General features: G+C 41.9%; 1 protein-coding gene across 1 annotated transcript in view; it reads left to right on the forward strand.

The window, feature by feature from the left end:
• Window positions 1–14,740, forward strand: part of KCNJ6 (potassium inwardly rectifying channel subfamily J member 6) — a 151,937-nt gene that overhangs the window by 103,485 nt on the left and 33,712 nt on the right. The window contains exon 3 of the mRNA XM_056510794.1: window positions 12,170–13,090. Within this exon, the coding sequence (XP_056366769.1) occupies window positions 12,170–13,090 (921 nt within the window). The remainder of the gene's footprint in view (window positions 1–12,169; window positions 13,091–14,740) is intronic.

Consider the following 14,740-nt stretch of genomic DNA (forward strand, 5'->3'; position numbering starts at 1 on the left):
GCTCTGCTGAGATCCATCCCTTCCATAGAAATAAAACATAATTCCACAAAAACATTTTATTTTTATGTTAAACTCTCCATTCAGCCACCAAGGCCATCAAGATTCCCTCAGATATTTGCCAGAAATTGGATGTTGCAATCTGGGATCATGGGAGAGTCCAGCACTGCCAAATCTTTTTGCTTTTTTTCCAGTTAGCCCTCAAAGGACCTTATTTTTAGAGAGGAAACTGGTGACTCGTGCATGGAAAAATCCTGGGGAATGATGGATTATTTTTAGCCAGATTAGAAAAACCTACAGGAAAAATCAAGGGCAATCAAAAAGTCTTTTATACTTCTGAGCAAAGTAAGAAAAACAAGCAGAAAACCCCTACCTAAAATCAGGATTAGAGATGATATAATTTATATTTAGTTTTTAATTTATAATATAAATTAAATATTTATATTATTTATATATATCCTATAAATATATAATATATTATGTATTATTTATTTATAAATTTAATTATAAAATAATGTATTTATATTCATTTATAATTTTTCATAAAATCCCTTCGTTTTGAGTTTATTTAATTTTCCTGAACAACTTTCTTTCCTAAAGTTGGGTAAACTATTACTGTGAAAAAGAAATGCAAATCTGAATTATGAAACTACTGTTAAAAGTAACAAAATTTCAGCATTTCACAGCCAAAACAAAACCTTTTGGAAAGTTTGAAATTAAATGAATTTTCCCTCATAAAGTATTTTGGAAAATGCTGTTGATCATACCAAATCCAATCCAATTTACAAAAAATATTTGTGCTTCTAATTCTTTTTTTTTTTCACCACTTATATCCCTACAGAAAAGGATAATGGCAATTAGAGGAATTATAGCAATTCCCCAGCAACTCCTTTGAGATTTTTTTCCAAGAAATTTATAGACCTGTTTACTTTATTATGTATCTTAAGTGAAATAACACAGTAAATGGTAATTTAGACATTTAGAATTGCTTATTTCTAGACAAAATGTTATTTGTTAAAATGGAATTTTTTTTTTTTTTTTTGTGATTTTAACTTATATTTCTACTCTTGTTGGGTCTGATATTATCCTTGTGTGATTACATCTTTGAACAACTTTTTAGATGGGTATAAAATGAGTATAAAATCCTGTGGAGCTGATGCTCATTGCAGAAAAAATATGAGATTTTTCATTTAAATTAAACAAAAGTAAGAAAAAAATCTGGATTGAAACCAAACTTATGTTTACTCAAACTCTAACTTAAAAATAAAAAGCAGGAGTTGAGTCAGTTTTATTTCCTTGCATTCCAATTGTTTTGTGGACAAACCCACAAAGTCTGACCTAAACTGAGCTGTGGTTGGAGGTGGAAATCCCTGCATGGAAAATGAGAATCAGGCAGATGCAGCCTGGAAAATCCAAAGCAGGAGCAGGGTTTTTTTCTTTTTGAAAATATTTCACAAGGACGTGGAGGGGAAGAGGGAGTTGAAAAAATATTTGACTGGAGATTTTGGAGTAGCAACACTCATGAAAAAAAAAAAATTTAAAAAATATTGTAGCTCCCTCTTATAGAGATGGATTTTTGGCATCCAGTGTGGTTAACTCAGCCTGTTTTCATGGCATTGGTAGGAATTTAGGATTTTTGGATCTCCAGAGATCCAAAAGCCCAAATACCAAGCACAGTTTGAGAAGAGCCTCAGAGGAGGCCAGCCAGGGTGATGGATAAGGTTCATTTCCTTAGGAAACCTTGCTGAAGTGCCATGCTGAGCTTACCATCCCCAGCTGAGCAAAACTGCACAGCCCCAAACCAAACATTGACCCATTGAAATTATGGAGGGTTTTTAAAAATGTCTCTTTGCCAAATGTCACTTCCAGCCTGAATTCTCAGTTATTTTCTCCTCTGCAGTCTATAAAGACAAAATCAGCAAGAAATCAGGTCTTGTATTTCACTGTGACTCCTTCTGGCAGGGAAAGGGGATGATGGCAGTGATGGCCTCATTCAAAAAACCAATTCAAACAAACAATTCAAATTCAAAAAAACAATTCAAACAAACAAATTCAGCTTAAAGAAAGCAGCCAAAATCCCAGTATCACCTGCAAAAATGGAGAAGGAGCAGCATGGAAAGAACACAAGAGCTGTTGAGATAAATTAATTGTAAGAGGGGTAATTGCCTGGCCCATGAGATATTATCTGAGGCAGCATTTGGATGCCAGAGTTTGGGTTTGTGTCTTAGGCCACCTCAACCAACAGAAAACTGGGAACATCCAAGTCACCACCACAGGGGACAGCAGAAGCCAGAGAAATATTTTTTTTCCCCAGCATCCATGTGAAACATTTCCATAATTTTTCTTCTCAAGTGTGCATAAAAATTAAAATCCTGCCTGATTTTTGTAAGGGAGGAGTGACCTGCTCTCCTGAAACTGAAGCAAAAGCCATCAAAATCCTCCTCTGACTGCAGGGGAGTTGTCAAGGAAGAAATCCCCATTACCAGATTTAAAAAGTAATTATAATTCTTCTGTGTTTCAATTTTTCCAGTCTTATCAACTCCTTCTTTAGCTTTGTGCAAATAATAGCAGCAAGCAAAACAATGTGCTTGGGCAATGTCTGTGACCTGGGGGCAGACAGATTGGCTGGAAACTGAGTGAGGAAAACAATATAATTTCAGGAGGGAAATTTCTGACATTTTTTCATTCTTCTTTCAAGAATTGGAGGACAGGAAGAATCATATATCTATATTCCAAAGCTGTTCTGTTCCTTGTATCTGTATTTTTGGGGAAAAAAAAAAGAATTGACAGTTCTTAGCTCAAACACCTCATCTTTACCAGTGGGATTTGAGTTGTTCTCCCAAAATTTTGCTGCCCAAGGAAGCTGCAAAATCAGTATCAAAGTGCAGTGAGGAGTGTGTGAATATTTGCTTTGCTCTGTAGCAAAACCAGACCTGAGCCAGGGCCAGGGCTCTCCCCAGCCAGTGACCATCCTGACCTAGGGAAAGGTTATTCAGTGCAAACAACATTTTGCAGAGCAAAAGAGAACACTCTCAAAGTCATCTCATATCCTCTAACCTTAAACTGATCAGATCCAAGGTCTTCATCAACATAAAAACCCTCCTTCCCCTTTTGTAGGAAAGTGCTGGAAGCTCCTGCTCCTCTTAGACCATTATTGGTTTCACTCGACTGCTTCAGCATCTTGATTGAATCAAGTCCTTCCTTTCTGGCCAAAAACATTCCTCTCCATCACTCCTGTGCCTCCTGCTTGTGAGAGCTCATTGATCAAAGCAGAGCAGCTGTCAGTGTGTTGGAGCAGCCAAGGTGCTTCCAGCACCTGCCCAAGGAGCTCTGTGCATATTCAGGCACAAGGTTGGTCAGCAGTGCAGGAAAATACTGAATTTGGCTATGCCAAGGACAAAGATTCAAGTGAAAACACCCTGACTTCAGGGGAAAAACAGGGAGAAAAAGCTGGGATAGAAAACAGCAAAAAGAGAGGAGCTGGCTACTCCTGCCAGCATGAAAATTGGTGACAGCAGTTCCCTCTGAGAGGGGGCACTGCTCTCCTCTCTGGTGGCCTAACTGGACACACAGACTTTGACAAGCTGCCTGCCTTGATTCCCAAACTTTTTCCATGCTGGAACATGCACCAGCCTCACCACCAAGCTGAATCCATCTATAATATTAAATAAAACCAGGAATTGTTCTCTATAATGTTAAATAAAACCAGGAATTGTTCTTCCAGCCTTGACACCAAGCAGTACAGGATGTCCATGTCATACTGTACAGCACATGGCTCTGAGCCTTGTAGGGATTTTCTCTTGGTTTTAAGACAAAATTAGTTTATTATTTTTTCCCCAACTTGAAATTACCTGGAACAAGGTGAGGTCTGTGTTGCAGACCAGGGGTTTTTGTTGCTTTGAGCAGGGGTGAGATGAGAGCCTGTGGAGGTGTCTGAGGGAGCAAAGGTGGAGCTGTGCTGGCAGATAAAATTGAAAAAAGCCAAATCTGATTCAATCTCATCCATGCTGCTGAATGGGAGCACATCCCAAACCATTCCCAGGTATTTTCTTGGAGCAGTAATTGGGCCAAAGCCAAAATAATCAGTTTGCTGAATTAGCAGTGCAATCACCACTGGACAGGGCAGCCAAAATCCTATTCACACTTCCAGAAACAAGCAGGAGAAGTCCCCAAATATCAGAGATATTATACAGTAAAGAATTAAATGAGTCAGAATACTCTGTGTGAAATGTTTGGGCCAGAATTATCTACACAAAACAGCTCAGCTGATCAGCTCAGTTTTGTTCCCAGAGTTTTCAGTTGGGAAAATTGTAATGGGAAAAAAAAAATCTCGAGAATGTCTCCTCACAAAAGTTGGGAAAACTAATTTCCCGTGTAATCAGTAAAGAGAATACAGGGAGAAATCAGCATTTAACCAGCCCTCATGTAACTTCTCTGGAAGGCTGAGCTCAGGTGCAGAAAATGAAGCTGCAGAGAAGATGAAACTTTGCTCTTCTCAGAGGTGCTGAGGGAAAAACAAAGAGCAATGGGCACAAGCTGCAGGGAAGGGAATTCCAACAAAACAAAAACAAAAACAAAAAAAAACAAAAACAAAAAAAAAACACAAAACAAAAAACAAACAAACAAACAAACAAACAAACAAAGAAAAGTCCCTGATGTGAGAAAATGCTGGAACAGGGCCAAGAGGGGCTGTGGACACTTCCAACCTCAAACCTGAGCAGGGAAATCCAGAATCCCAGAATCCCTGGGGTTGGAAAAGACCTCCCAGACCATCAAATCCCAGCTGTGCCTGGTCTGTACCTTGTCCCCAGCCCAGGGCACTCTGTGCCATATCCAGAAATTCCTTGGACACCTCCAGGGATGGGCACTCCCAACCTCCCTGGACACTCTGTAAAAGTTGGTTCTGCATTGAGCAGCACATTGAAACCTTTAGAGGTTCCTTACAATCCAGAATATTCACTGATTTCATCAGATTTTTTTTTTTTAAATTAATTTCTTGATTATTTCTAGCAGTTAAAGCATATAAGCACAATTTGAAATTGATAACAATAATACAGCTCTTTTGTGCTTTCTCCTTTTCCTGGTACACCCCACAGAGAAGGAAAGCTGAGTTCTCAGGAGATTTTTGAAGAAATTTTGTAGCTGATAAAAAATTCTGGCATTCAAACACCTGATATCAACTGCATAAATAATTGGGGTTGAGTAAATGGGAAAAGGAGTCTCAGGGATCACCAAAGACAAGGACACCTTGCAGCAGGTCAGGGGACATGTCTGACCCAGTAAAGGCAGAAGCTTCTCTTTGAAATGGAGAATGTAAACCCCCTTCCTCCGAATTATTATAATTTTGAAATTAAGGGGCTCTCAGGCAAAGAGATGGGAATTAGGAAGAACAGTTCTTTACTAGGAAAATTAAAATAGCAATGCAGTATTACACAGAACAATCCCAGCCCTGCCAGAGTCAGAATCCAAGCTGACACCCGTCAGTCAGTCAGGGTGTTGGCACAGTCCCATTCAATGGTGGCTGCATCCTCCTGCAGGGGCAGATGTGGTTCAGCTGGAGCAGTGCTCCTGGAGAAGGGGCAGTTTCCTCTGAAGCTCCAGGGATGATGTGCAAAGGTCTGGTTTTCCTCTGGAATCCAGTGGGAAGAAGGTTCCTTGGTTCCAAAATGTCAGTTTTTATCTGGGTAGGAAAGGCTTGGCTCCTCCCCTGGCTGGAGCATCTCCCATGGGATGATGGAATTTTATCAGTCATGCCCTGGGACTCAGTGGCCATGAACAGGAGATATCTCCTGGAGGGAGGATGGGCTGTGGGAAGATAAAGATGATTGCCCAGCTGGTTTAAAGATGGCCCATGAGCAGATAATGTGTGCCAGGAGATCAGGGGCACTGCCCCACCTGGGGACAGGATTCACATTGCTGGCAGCAACTGGCACTGGTTTTAGGCACATGGAAATACCAAAGAGCTCAACTCTGGTGTTACCAGGAGGCACAGCTCAGGCTGGGACACCTGGGCTGTCCCTGCACCACTGCTGCCAGCAGCACTGACAACATTAAACATTTTCCAAGGGTAAAAAAACTGTTTTACCTCAGCTTTGTCACCTTCTCAAGGGAACAGGGCTCTGAGGAGGCTGAATTCTGCAGTGGGTGTGGAAAGGACATTATGGAATCATGGAATCACAGAATGGTTTGGGTTGGAGGGGTCTTAAAGATCATCCAGTTCCAAGGGCAGGGAACCTTCCACGAGACCAGGTTGGTCCAACCTGACCCTGGACACAGAAATATTTGCTCTGAAGCTCCAGCTCAAGCTTTTCTGGGTGCCAAAAACCTGGTAAAAGAACGAATTTGACAGGAAACCTCTCCTTATTCCAAAAATCAGTGTTCAGTGCCAGGTGTTTGCTCTAGAGATGGCTCTGAATAAACTCTGGCTCCAAGAGCTCAGACTTCAGGTAGCAAACAAGTTTCATAACCAATTTGGGACCCAGAGCCTCGTGAAAGGCTGAAGATGTGAATAATCAACTTTCTCTGCACATTTTTGCTGGTTTAAAACCTTCTTACATCTCCCCATAAATGTTACCAAGCCAAGGCTGTTTGGCTTCCCCATGATTCAAATGAAGATAAATTTAGCAAGGCAGATGTAAAAACAGCATTCTGGAGCCTTCAGTGGTAAATTCTGCAGTGAAGTTGGTTAGAATCCAAGACAAAAACTACAAGGTCAAATGACTACCAAAAATGGAGTCGTGTGTTTTTAAATTTGAGTTATCAGATTCGTTTTTCCACCCTCCACAATAAAAGGGCCAAGAATCAGGAATGAATGGAAATGTTTGTACTGCAGAGACACAAAGTGTTACTCAGACTGATTTCTTGCAGCTGTACAGGCTTAAAAGAAATGAAAATAGTAGAACATTATTTTTACCAAGTTGGATTAGAAGGCAGTGATGAAGCAGGTAATGTGAGAAAAACAAAATATCATCCTTACAGTCTCTTCTCTAATCATAAATATATCTCATTTCATGTCTTTTTTAGTGACAGCTGCTGCTGAAATAAACCTCAGTCACACGCATGCTCCCTCTGAAATTAGATTTATGATTCCATGGGTGCAAAGAAGCAATTTGGGTCTTGAAGAGATTTGCCAAGTCAGTGTTTATTGAGCACTCCAACATTTCAGAGTGAAGCCAGCTGAGTGCTTAGACAATCCTGCATTGATTTCAACAGCTCAGACCAGATCCTAATTCCTTTCTTTTTCAGGAAAAAGGATCTGTGCTCTGTGATAATGACTGCTCACAGTTGTTAGCTGATCATAAAAGACTCCACCTTTTTTTTTCTCCTAACAAGACTCTTTCTCCTCATATCTAGCAGTGATGATGACACCTTGCAGTGTGGATTATCTGGCTGGGCTCATCCCAGAAACAAATCCCCCTCTATTCCCAGAATTCCTGTGCTCACCAAAAATGAGATTTTCCCAGAGATGAGGCAAAGAATTCCAAAATCTCTCCTTCCCTTCTCTGACTTCTTCCATTGCAATAGAGGGGAGAAACAGAACAATGTGGATTTAGGGTATTGAAGGCTACAAGAATTTCCTTATGCTGTGCAAAGCCCAAAAACCCCAGAGAGGAGCCCAAACAGCCACCAGGTACTGCCAAAATATTCCAGAGGTGGATGCAGTGCCAGGGAGGTTGGGGACCACAGCAAACCAGAGGTAAAACCCTCCAGACTTCCCAAAAGCCAAACTTAAAGATGCAAACACTTAAAAGTGGCCCTGGTCCCACCAGGAACGGGGGAATGTAGACAGGGATCACAGTTCTCAACACATTTCTCTACATGCAGTAAAGCCCATGACAGCAATTTTAAATTGTAAGTGATTTTGGAAATGAGGACATTTTCAATGAATTTGCACACAAAATGTTCACAACAGAGTTAAACTCACTAAATTACAGTGAAACATCCACTGAACTTTCCAAGTCAGCTTCCGTTACAGAGAGGTCAGTTATAATTTGGAATATTCTTTGTTGAAATTCCCCATTATTTTGCAAATCATACACAATCAAAAACAGGCTTACAGTACTTAAACTGGACAAGCAGGCCCTTCATATTCCTCCTTTTGCTTTGTGTTTGCACAGCACCAAAAGTTCTCTACCAAAATACACCAAAAATCACATTGTTGATGATAAAATGATTGCTTAAGGGTTATATTGATGTATTACATTCTCAGCCTCAAAGGGAGAGTCTCCTGTCCTGTTTTGTTGTTGACACTGGTTTCATGTTGTTCTACAGGCTCTAAATAAAAGGATGTGCTTGGAAAATCAGGACTGTGCCTTTCCAGTGCTGCTTTGGAGTAGACAAGAACATGACAACAACGTTTGCTGCAATTTTGCTAGAAAATAAAATGTTCTGAGCACTGGCACACAACCCCCTGCAGGCTGAAATTTCCAGAAAAGCCCCTGGCATGGTTTGGACCAGTGCAGAACTGAGCACACACAATTCCTGGCTCTGTTTCAGGACACAGATTATTCCTGTCTGGCAGATTGTGAGACACTGACCTGGAAAACAACTGGAGTTCAATAATCCAATCCAATAATCCAAGTGTGGGCTGCACCACTCTTTACCCTCCACACTAAATAACAGGCCTGGGCACACTTAATTTGCTAATTTGGCCACAGCCAGGACACAAGTGAACTATTCAGGGACTTATTTAGGAGAACTCCTTGTCCTTTGCTGGGAAATTAAACAAATCACTGAAATCTCGTCTGTCTTGTAGGTTTTGCCTAAGAGAGTAACCAAGGCAGATAGTTTGAGCAGGATCCTCTAAATTGACCTGAATTGGCTCATTACCTGGCTGTTGTATTCAAACAAACATAATGTTTACTGGCAGAGGAGGAAGAGTTCAGAAATACCTTTTTTTCTTTTTTTTTTTTTTTTTTTTTTTTTTTTTTTTTTTTTTTTTTTGCAGTGCAGATTAATAACACGTATATATTTTTGTCAGGAAGAGAAGCAGAGAGAGCAAAAATAGCTCTCAAGTGAGGCTGCTGCTACTCACTCCCCTGTTCCTGGATCCTTGACAGCCATTATGTAACCCAAAGGAAAATCAGATGAAATAAACAGCAGAAGTTAATTGGGTTGATATCAAGTAAAAATATAATTAGTCAAAGTATTTTGTGGCAAAGGCGCTGACAGTGTGTGGCTGTTCCTCAGCCTCAGTGGTGAACTGGGATCCTGCCATGTGTTTAAAACTTATTCATCAAGCATTTCCATGGAAACACACAGATGTATGATCTTTGGATCACTTATTTCGGGAATTGCTGCTCCCAAGGTTCTCTCTGGAGTGAAAACTCAGTCCAGGAGAGGGTAACAAGGTGTGATTCTGATCTAGAAACCTCTCCACAAAGGAATTCATTCGTAGCAGGATGGGGTGAGGGAAAGAAGGAAAGGGCAACTTGCAAGAAAGAGAAAAAGACAAAAATCTTGACCTTAATTTTTCCTCTCAGAGGCTGAGAGTTGAGAAATGACAGCACTGGGAAGAGCCTGGAGAGTTTCTGAAAGGCCAGATGCCCTCAGGAAGATTGAAATGTCTGCAAGAGTGTCAAATCAATGCTGTAGAGAGAGACCTTGGTTAAACACTGGGTTTGCTGTCCAAAGCTGCCCCCTTGCAAAGCCAGATGAGAATCAGCTCCACCACAACTTCTCCAGGTTAAGAGAAACCCTCCCACGCTGGAATTGTCACATCCTGATCCTACTTACTGTGACAGCAGCTCCCTGCTCCTACAAAACCTATGGACACTTGACAAAGTGTGCCCCTTTCCCTGTGAAAGACAGGTCAGGATTTGTGATGCACAAATCCACAAAAAGCATTTGGAAAGCATCAGTAAAAACTTGCTGTCTGAATAAAAGGTGCTTCTCTGCTCGAAGAAATTCCGTAGGAAATAAACTCTGTGTGGAAAGCAGGAGTGGTGTGGTGGGAGGCAGCCCTGGATGTTCACATTCCTCCTGCTGCCAGGAGTAAAATCTGCACCTGGGTCCCCTCCCAGGATAATTTCTGGGAAGAGATGCTGAGACAGGGAGCTTTGGGACATGATTCTCTTTAACAGCAGGGCCAGGAATAAGGATATTTTCTAAACCCACAGGATTCTCCCAGTCCTGGTCTGTGTGTCCATGCCAGGCTCTGACTGGGAGGGGAAGGCAAATTATTCATAATGCCTCAAAGATAATGAACCCCATTATACCAGCATTAGTAATTTAACAGAAACCTTCAAAAGCCAGAGCCTTCCTAGGCTGTTCATAATTATTTGAGGACTCTGTTGCTGCAGTGATATGATAACTCCTGTGGACTGGAATTTCCTAAGGCACAACAGAGAGCTGAGCATAAAGTGTGAAGCCTTAACTTCAGATTTTCTGTCTTTGGCTCAAGCCTGCCTCACAGGAGCCCTGCAATGCCTTTGGTTTGTGTTCTGCCATGCTTTCCCCAGCACAGGGGTGATGCAGGCAGGCACTCTGACCCTGACTGGGGAGCTCATTCAGGGCTGAGTGCCCTGTGACACAGCTCCCAGTGCCACCAGCCCTGAAAAGGCTCTCCTGGGACACACAGGAAAATGAAAATGTGACAGGATGGGGTGCACAGCCTCAAAACATGGCACTGCTCTCAGGTTCTGTGCCACTGTGGGGCTTTGAGACTTTCTTTGGAAGAGGAGCAGGTCAGGAGGAGAGAGAACTGGGCTGCAATCCTTTTATCCCCCTGGGTACTTCAGTAAAACTCTACAAGGGTCTGTGATCTTGCTCTGCAGGGATGAACCTGCACATCTTGGAAAAGCTGCAGGTGCTGTGGGACTCCACACAGGATCTGCTGCACAGCACGTGTTTCTGAGAGTGAAAAATGCTTTTAGAGCCACACTGAGCCACTGGGAGCAGCCCCTCATGCACTGCTCCATAAAGAATGAATGGTACAAAATCACAGCAGTGCTGCTTTTTAGGTGGGATATTGGGAAGAAATCCTTCTCTGGGAAGGTGGGCAGGATCTGGCACAGGGTGCCCAGAGCAGCTGTGGCTGCCCCTGGATCCCTGGGAGTGTCCAAGTCCAGGCTGGACAAGTCTTGGAGCAACCTGGGACAGTGGAAGGTGTCCCTGACCATGGCATGAGGTGGGCACTGGCTGATTTTAAGGTCCCTTCCCACCCAAACCATTCTGTGATTCTTTACTCAGAGTCAAGCACCTGGCCAGACCCAGAAGAAAAAGCCAGAAGAGAAATAATTAGGAATTCAAGAGCTGAAACTCCTGCAGGAAGAGGCCCCAGAAAACAGAAGGATTTCAGCTGAAAACAACAATTACCCCAGACCTCACCATGTCCTCCATGCAAAACACATTCCATTAAACCACTCTCCTCCTCAGTACACTTTTTTTTTTCCTCTGGCACACAACCATAATAAAGTGATTTATCTACAAAGACTGGGAAACTTAAAAAAAAAAAAAAAGGCTCAGATCATTAGAGGACAAGGTACACTTGAATTAAAGGCCACAGGCAGAATGAATCCAAATGAAATGTGAAGTACCATAGGTTTTACGTTGCTGGGAGAAGGACACACAATTCCCTGTCTCATTATCAGCAAGGTATTGATTTTCTGTGGAAGTGTGCTTGAATTGCTCTTGATAGTTATTACAACTTTCCTTCAACAAGAGGAGAATTGGCTCTTTCTAAAAACTGTTGACTTTTTTTTTTTTTTCTATATTTCCTTGTACTTATTTAATACTTCCCCACAGCAATGCAATTGATGGAAAAAAATAGCCCAGCAATAGCTCATTTTCTTTGCTCACCCCCAAGTGAATCCATTCCCTCATTTATATCTTTTATCTCCGTAAGATCTTCTTTGGTGCATAAAAAATTTCATTCATTAAACTGAAAAGGAGTGAGGGGGGAAGGAATATCTACTTAAACCCATCTTGAGGAATTTAAATAAGGGCGTGGATAGGATGACCTGATAAGAAATGAGAGTTTGCTCTCATTTTATTTCTGAGCGGCAATAAAACGAGGGTGCTTAGCATCGTTTTATTCTTGTGCCAGCAAAGAACAAGGGTGATCATTTTATTGATTAACACAGAAAAAGGTTGTGCATTGATTTAGGACAATAACAAGAGGAATAACGACTTTTCCTTGGTTTGTTTGTTTTTTGTTTGTTTTCCACGGCAGCCAACGTCCTGGAAGAAGACTCAATGGAGCAGGACATCGAGAGCCCTGTCACTATCCATCAACCAAAGTTGCCCAAACAAGCCAGAGAGGATCTGCCAAAAAACATCAGCAAAGAATGTGCCAAGAGAAAAATCCAGAGGTACGTTCGGAAAGATGGGAAATGCAACGTCCACCACGGGAATGTCAGAGAGACTTACCGGTACTTGACTGACATCTTCACCACCCTGGTGGATCTCAAGTGGAGGTTCAACCTGCTGATCTTTGTCATGGTTTACACGGTGACCTGGCTCTTCTTCGGCATGATCTGGTGGCTCATTGCCTACATGCGAGGGGACATGGATCACATAGGGGACAGCACGTGGACCCCCTGCGTCAGCAACCTCAATGGGTTTGTCTCAGCCTTTTTATTCTCAATCGAGACCGAAACCACCATTGGGTACGGTTACCGGGTCATCACCGACAAGTGTCCCGAGGGAATTGTCCTGCTTTTAGTGCAGTCTGTCCTAGGTTCTATCGTCAACGCCTTCATGGTTGGCTGCATGTTTGTGAAAATATCCCAACCCAAGAAGAGGGCAGAAACCTTGGTTTTTTCTACAAACGCAGTCATTTCCATGCGGGATGGAAAGCTGTGTCTGATGTTCCGAGTAGGAGACCTTAGGAATTCACACATTGTAGAGGCATCAATACGAGCCAAGTTGATCAAATCCAAACAGACAAAGGAGGGGGAATTTATACCACTCAACCAGACAGATATCAACGTAGGTTATTACACAGGGGATGATCGTCTCTTTTTGGTTTCACCACTGATCATCAGCCATGAGATTAACCAGCAGAGTCCTTTCTGGGAGATTTCCAAAGCCCAGTTGCCCAAAGAGGAGCTAGAAATTGTTGTAATCCTAGAAGGAATGGTGGAGGCAACAGGTAACATTTCTTATACTTTGTATAAGGTAAATGCTTTAATTTTAGCAAGGAAAAATCAGTGGTTTTGCTTCGTTTTAAAGGAATCACTTCCACAGTCGTTGCATTTGAAAAAGGCATCCGTTCTCTGGTGAGCTTCAAAATTAAAAGCATGCCCAGTTTAATTGTCTGTTCCATCTTGCCTAACGGAATTAGTGTTGTTTCTGCTCTGTTTGGAAAATGGGATAGCATCTCTCATTTTCTAAATTTTTCACAGCATGTCACCCCGTTATTTGTCATTCTATTGCAGGAGCAGCTCAACCACAGGGACCTTGTGGGATAAAATTGCTTAGGGAAGAGAAAAAAAAAAAAAAAAAGAAAAATCAATGCAAAACTCTGTTTGTGATTAACGTGGAAGCACCATGGTCCTGCTGCTTCCAATCACCCCTGGGTATCTGCAGAACAAATGCCAGCCCTGTGGCATTCCAAGGCTGGATCCAGTAGGAAGTGATGATGTGTTCGGTTCTCTCTTTCATTTTTTTGCCTTGTTTTCCTTGGTTTTTGTTTTAACTTGTAACGTGGGGCTTGTTCCACTTCAGCTCACAAAAAGTCTCGTCTGATTTTGTGTTTGGCTGGGGCCTCCACAGAAGTGCACAGAGCACTGGAAGCTGGGATGTGAAAACAAGGAATGTGTCACCGGAGTCTGGTGGAGATGCTGGGTGGTTGTTACCTGCAATTATGCAGCAGAAAAGCAGAAATCACTTGGTGCAGAGAAAAAAAAATAATCCACAGCAAATGGATCACTAAAATAATGTTTCTTTTTTGTATTGAAGCCAGAAGTACTTTTATATGTGTTTTAGAAGCTGTAGGTGTTTTTTTTTCCCCTGTTAATAACAGCATCAATGCCTGAAATAAGTAAATATAATCAACACGAGGGAATGGTGATTATAAAATGAAGATTTGATGTGCTTGGGGGAGGAGAAAACACTGATTATAGAAGTATAAGAATGAGATTTGCCATTTTTTCCCCCACGACTGCAGCAAAACCCAGGGAAGTTTGAGCACTGGATTGCACAGCTCTGACAGAGGCACAACCTTTCCAACCCTGACTCATGTTTTGCAACTGGAGCCAGGAAATAAAGAGCAGTCTCTTACTAGAACATGTGTGTGTGTTTCACACATCTATTATGTGGTGTCAGAAGAAAACTGCATTTGTCACCATATAATAAACGTGTGAGACAAAAATGGAGCAGGGGGAAAAGAAAAACCCAACAAAAAAAAAAAACTGAAAGGAACTTGGCAGGGAATTTGAAGTGGTAAATGCAAGGCTCCCAAATTTTCCAGGAAGTAGGTGGTGCTGAAGAGAAATCAAGATGAAATGTTTAGTGCTCCTGATCTGTGCAGGAGGCACCGAGATTTCAAACATCTGCATCACCTTCGGGTGAGACAAAGAGGAAATTGCTGTTTGTTCCCTGAAACCATCCTGAGATCTCAGAACTGCAGCTGAAGGAATTTGACATCCCAAGGGCGTGGGGGATATTTTCAGGTTTGTTGAACACCGAGTTTTGCAGCGAAGTGATTGGCAAGTAGTGGAAGAATAAAGAAATGTCTCACCAAAACCACCTACGAGATCAAAAGACAGAATATTTCTGCAGTGCAGCAAAATGTGGATTT

Source organism: Oenanthe melanoleuca, chromosome 1 (assembly GCF_029582105.1).
Source record: "Oenanthe melanoleuca isolate GR-GAL-2019-014 chromosome 1, OMel1.0, whole genome shotgun sequence".
In the NCBI taxonomy this organism is placed as follows: Eukaryota; Metazoa; Chordata; class Aves; order Passeriformes; family Muscicapidae; genus Oenanthe; species Oenanthe melanoleuca.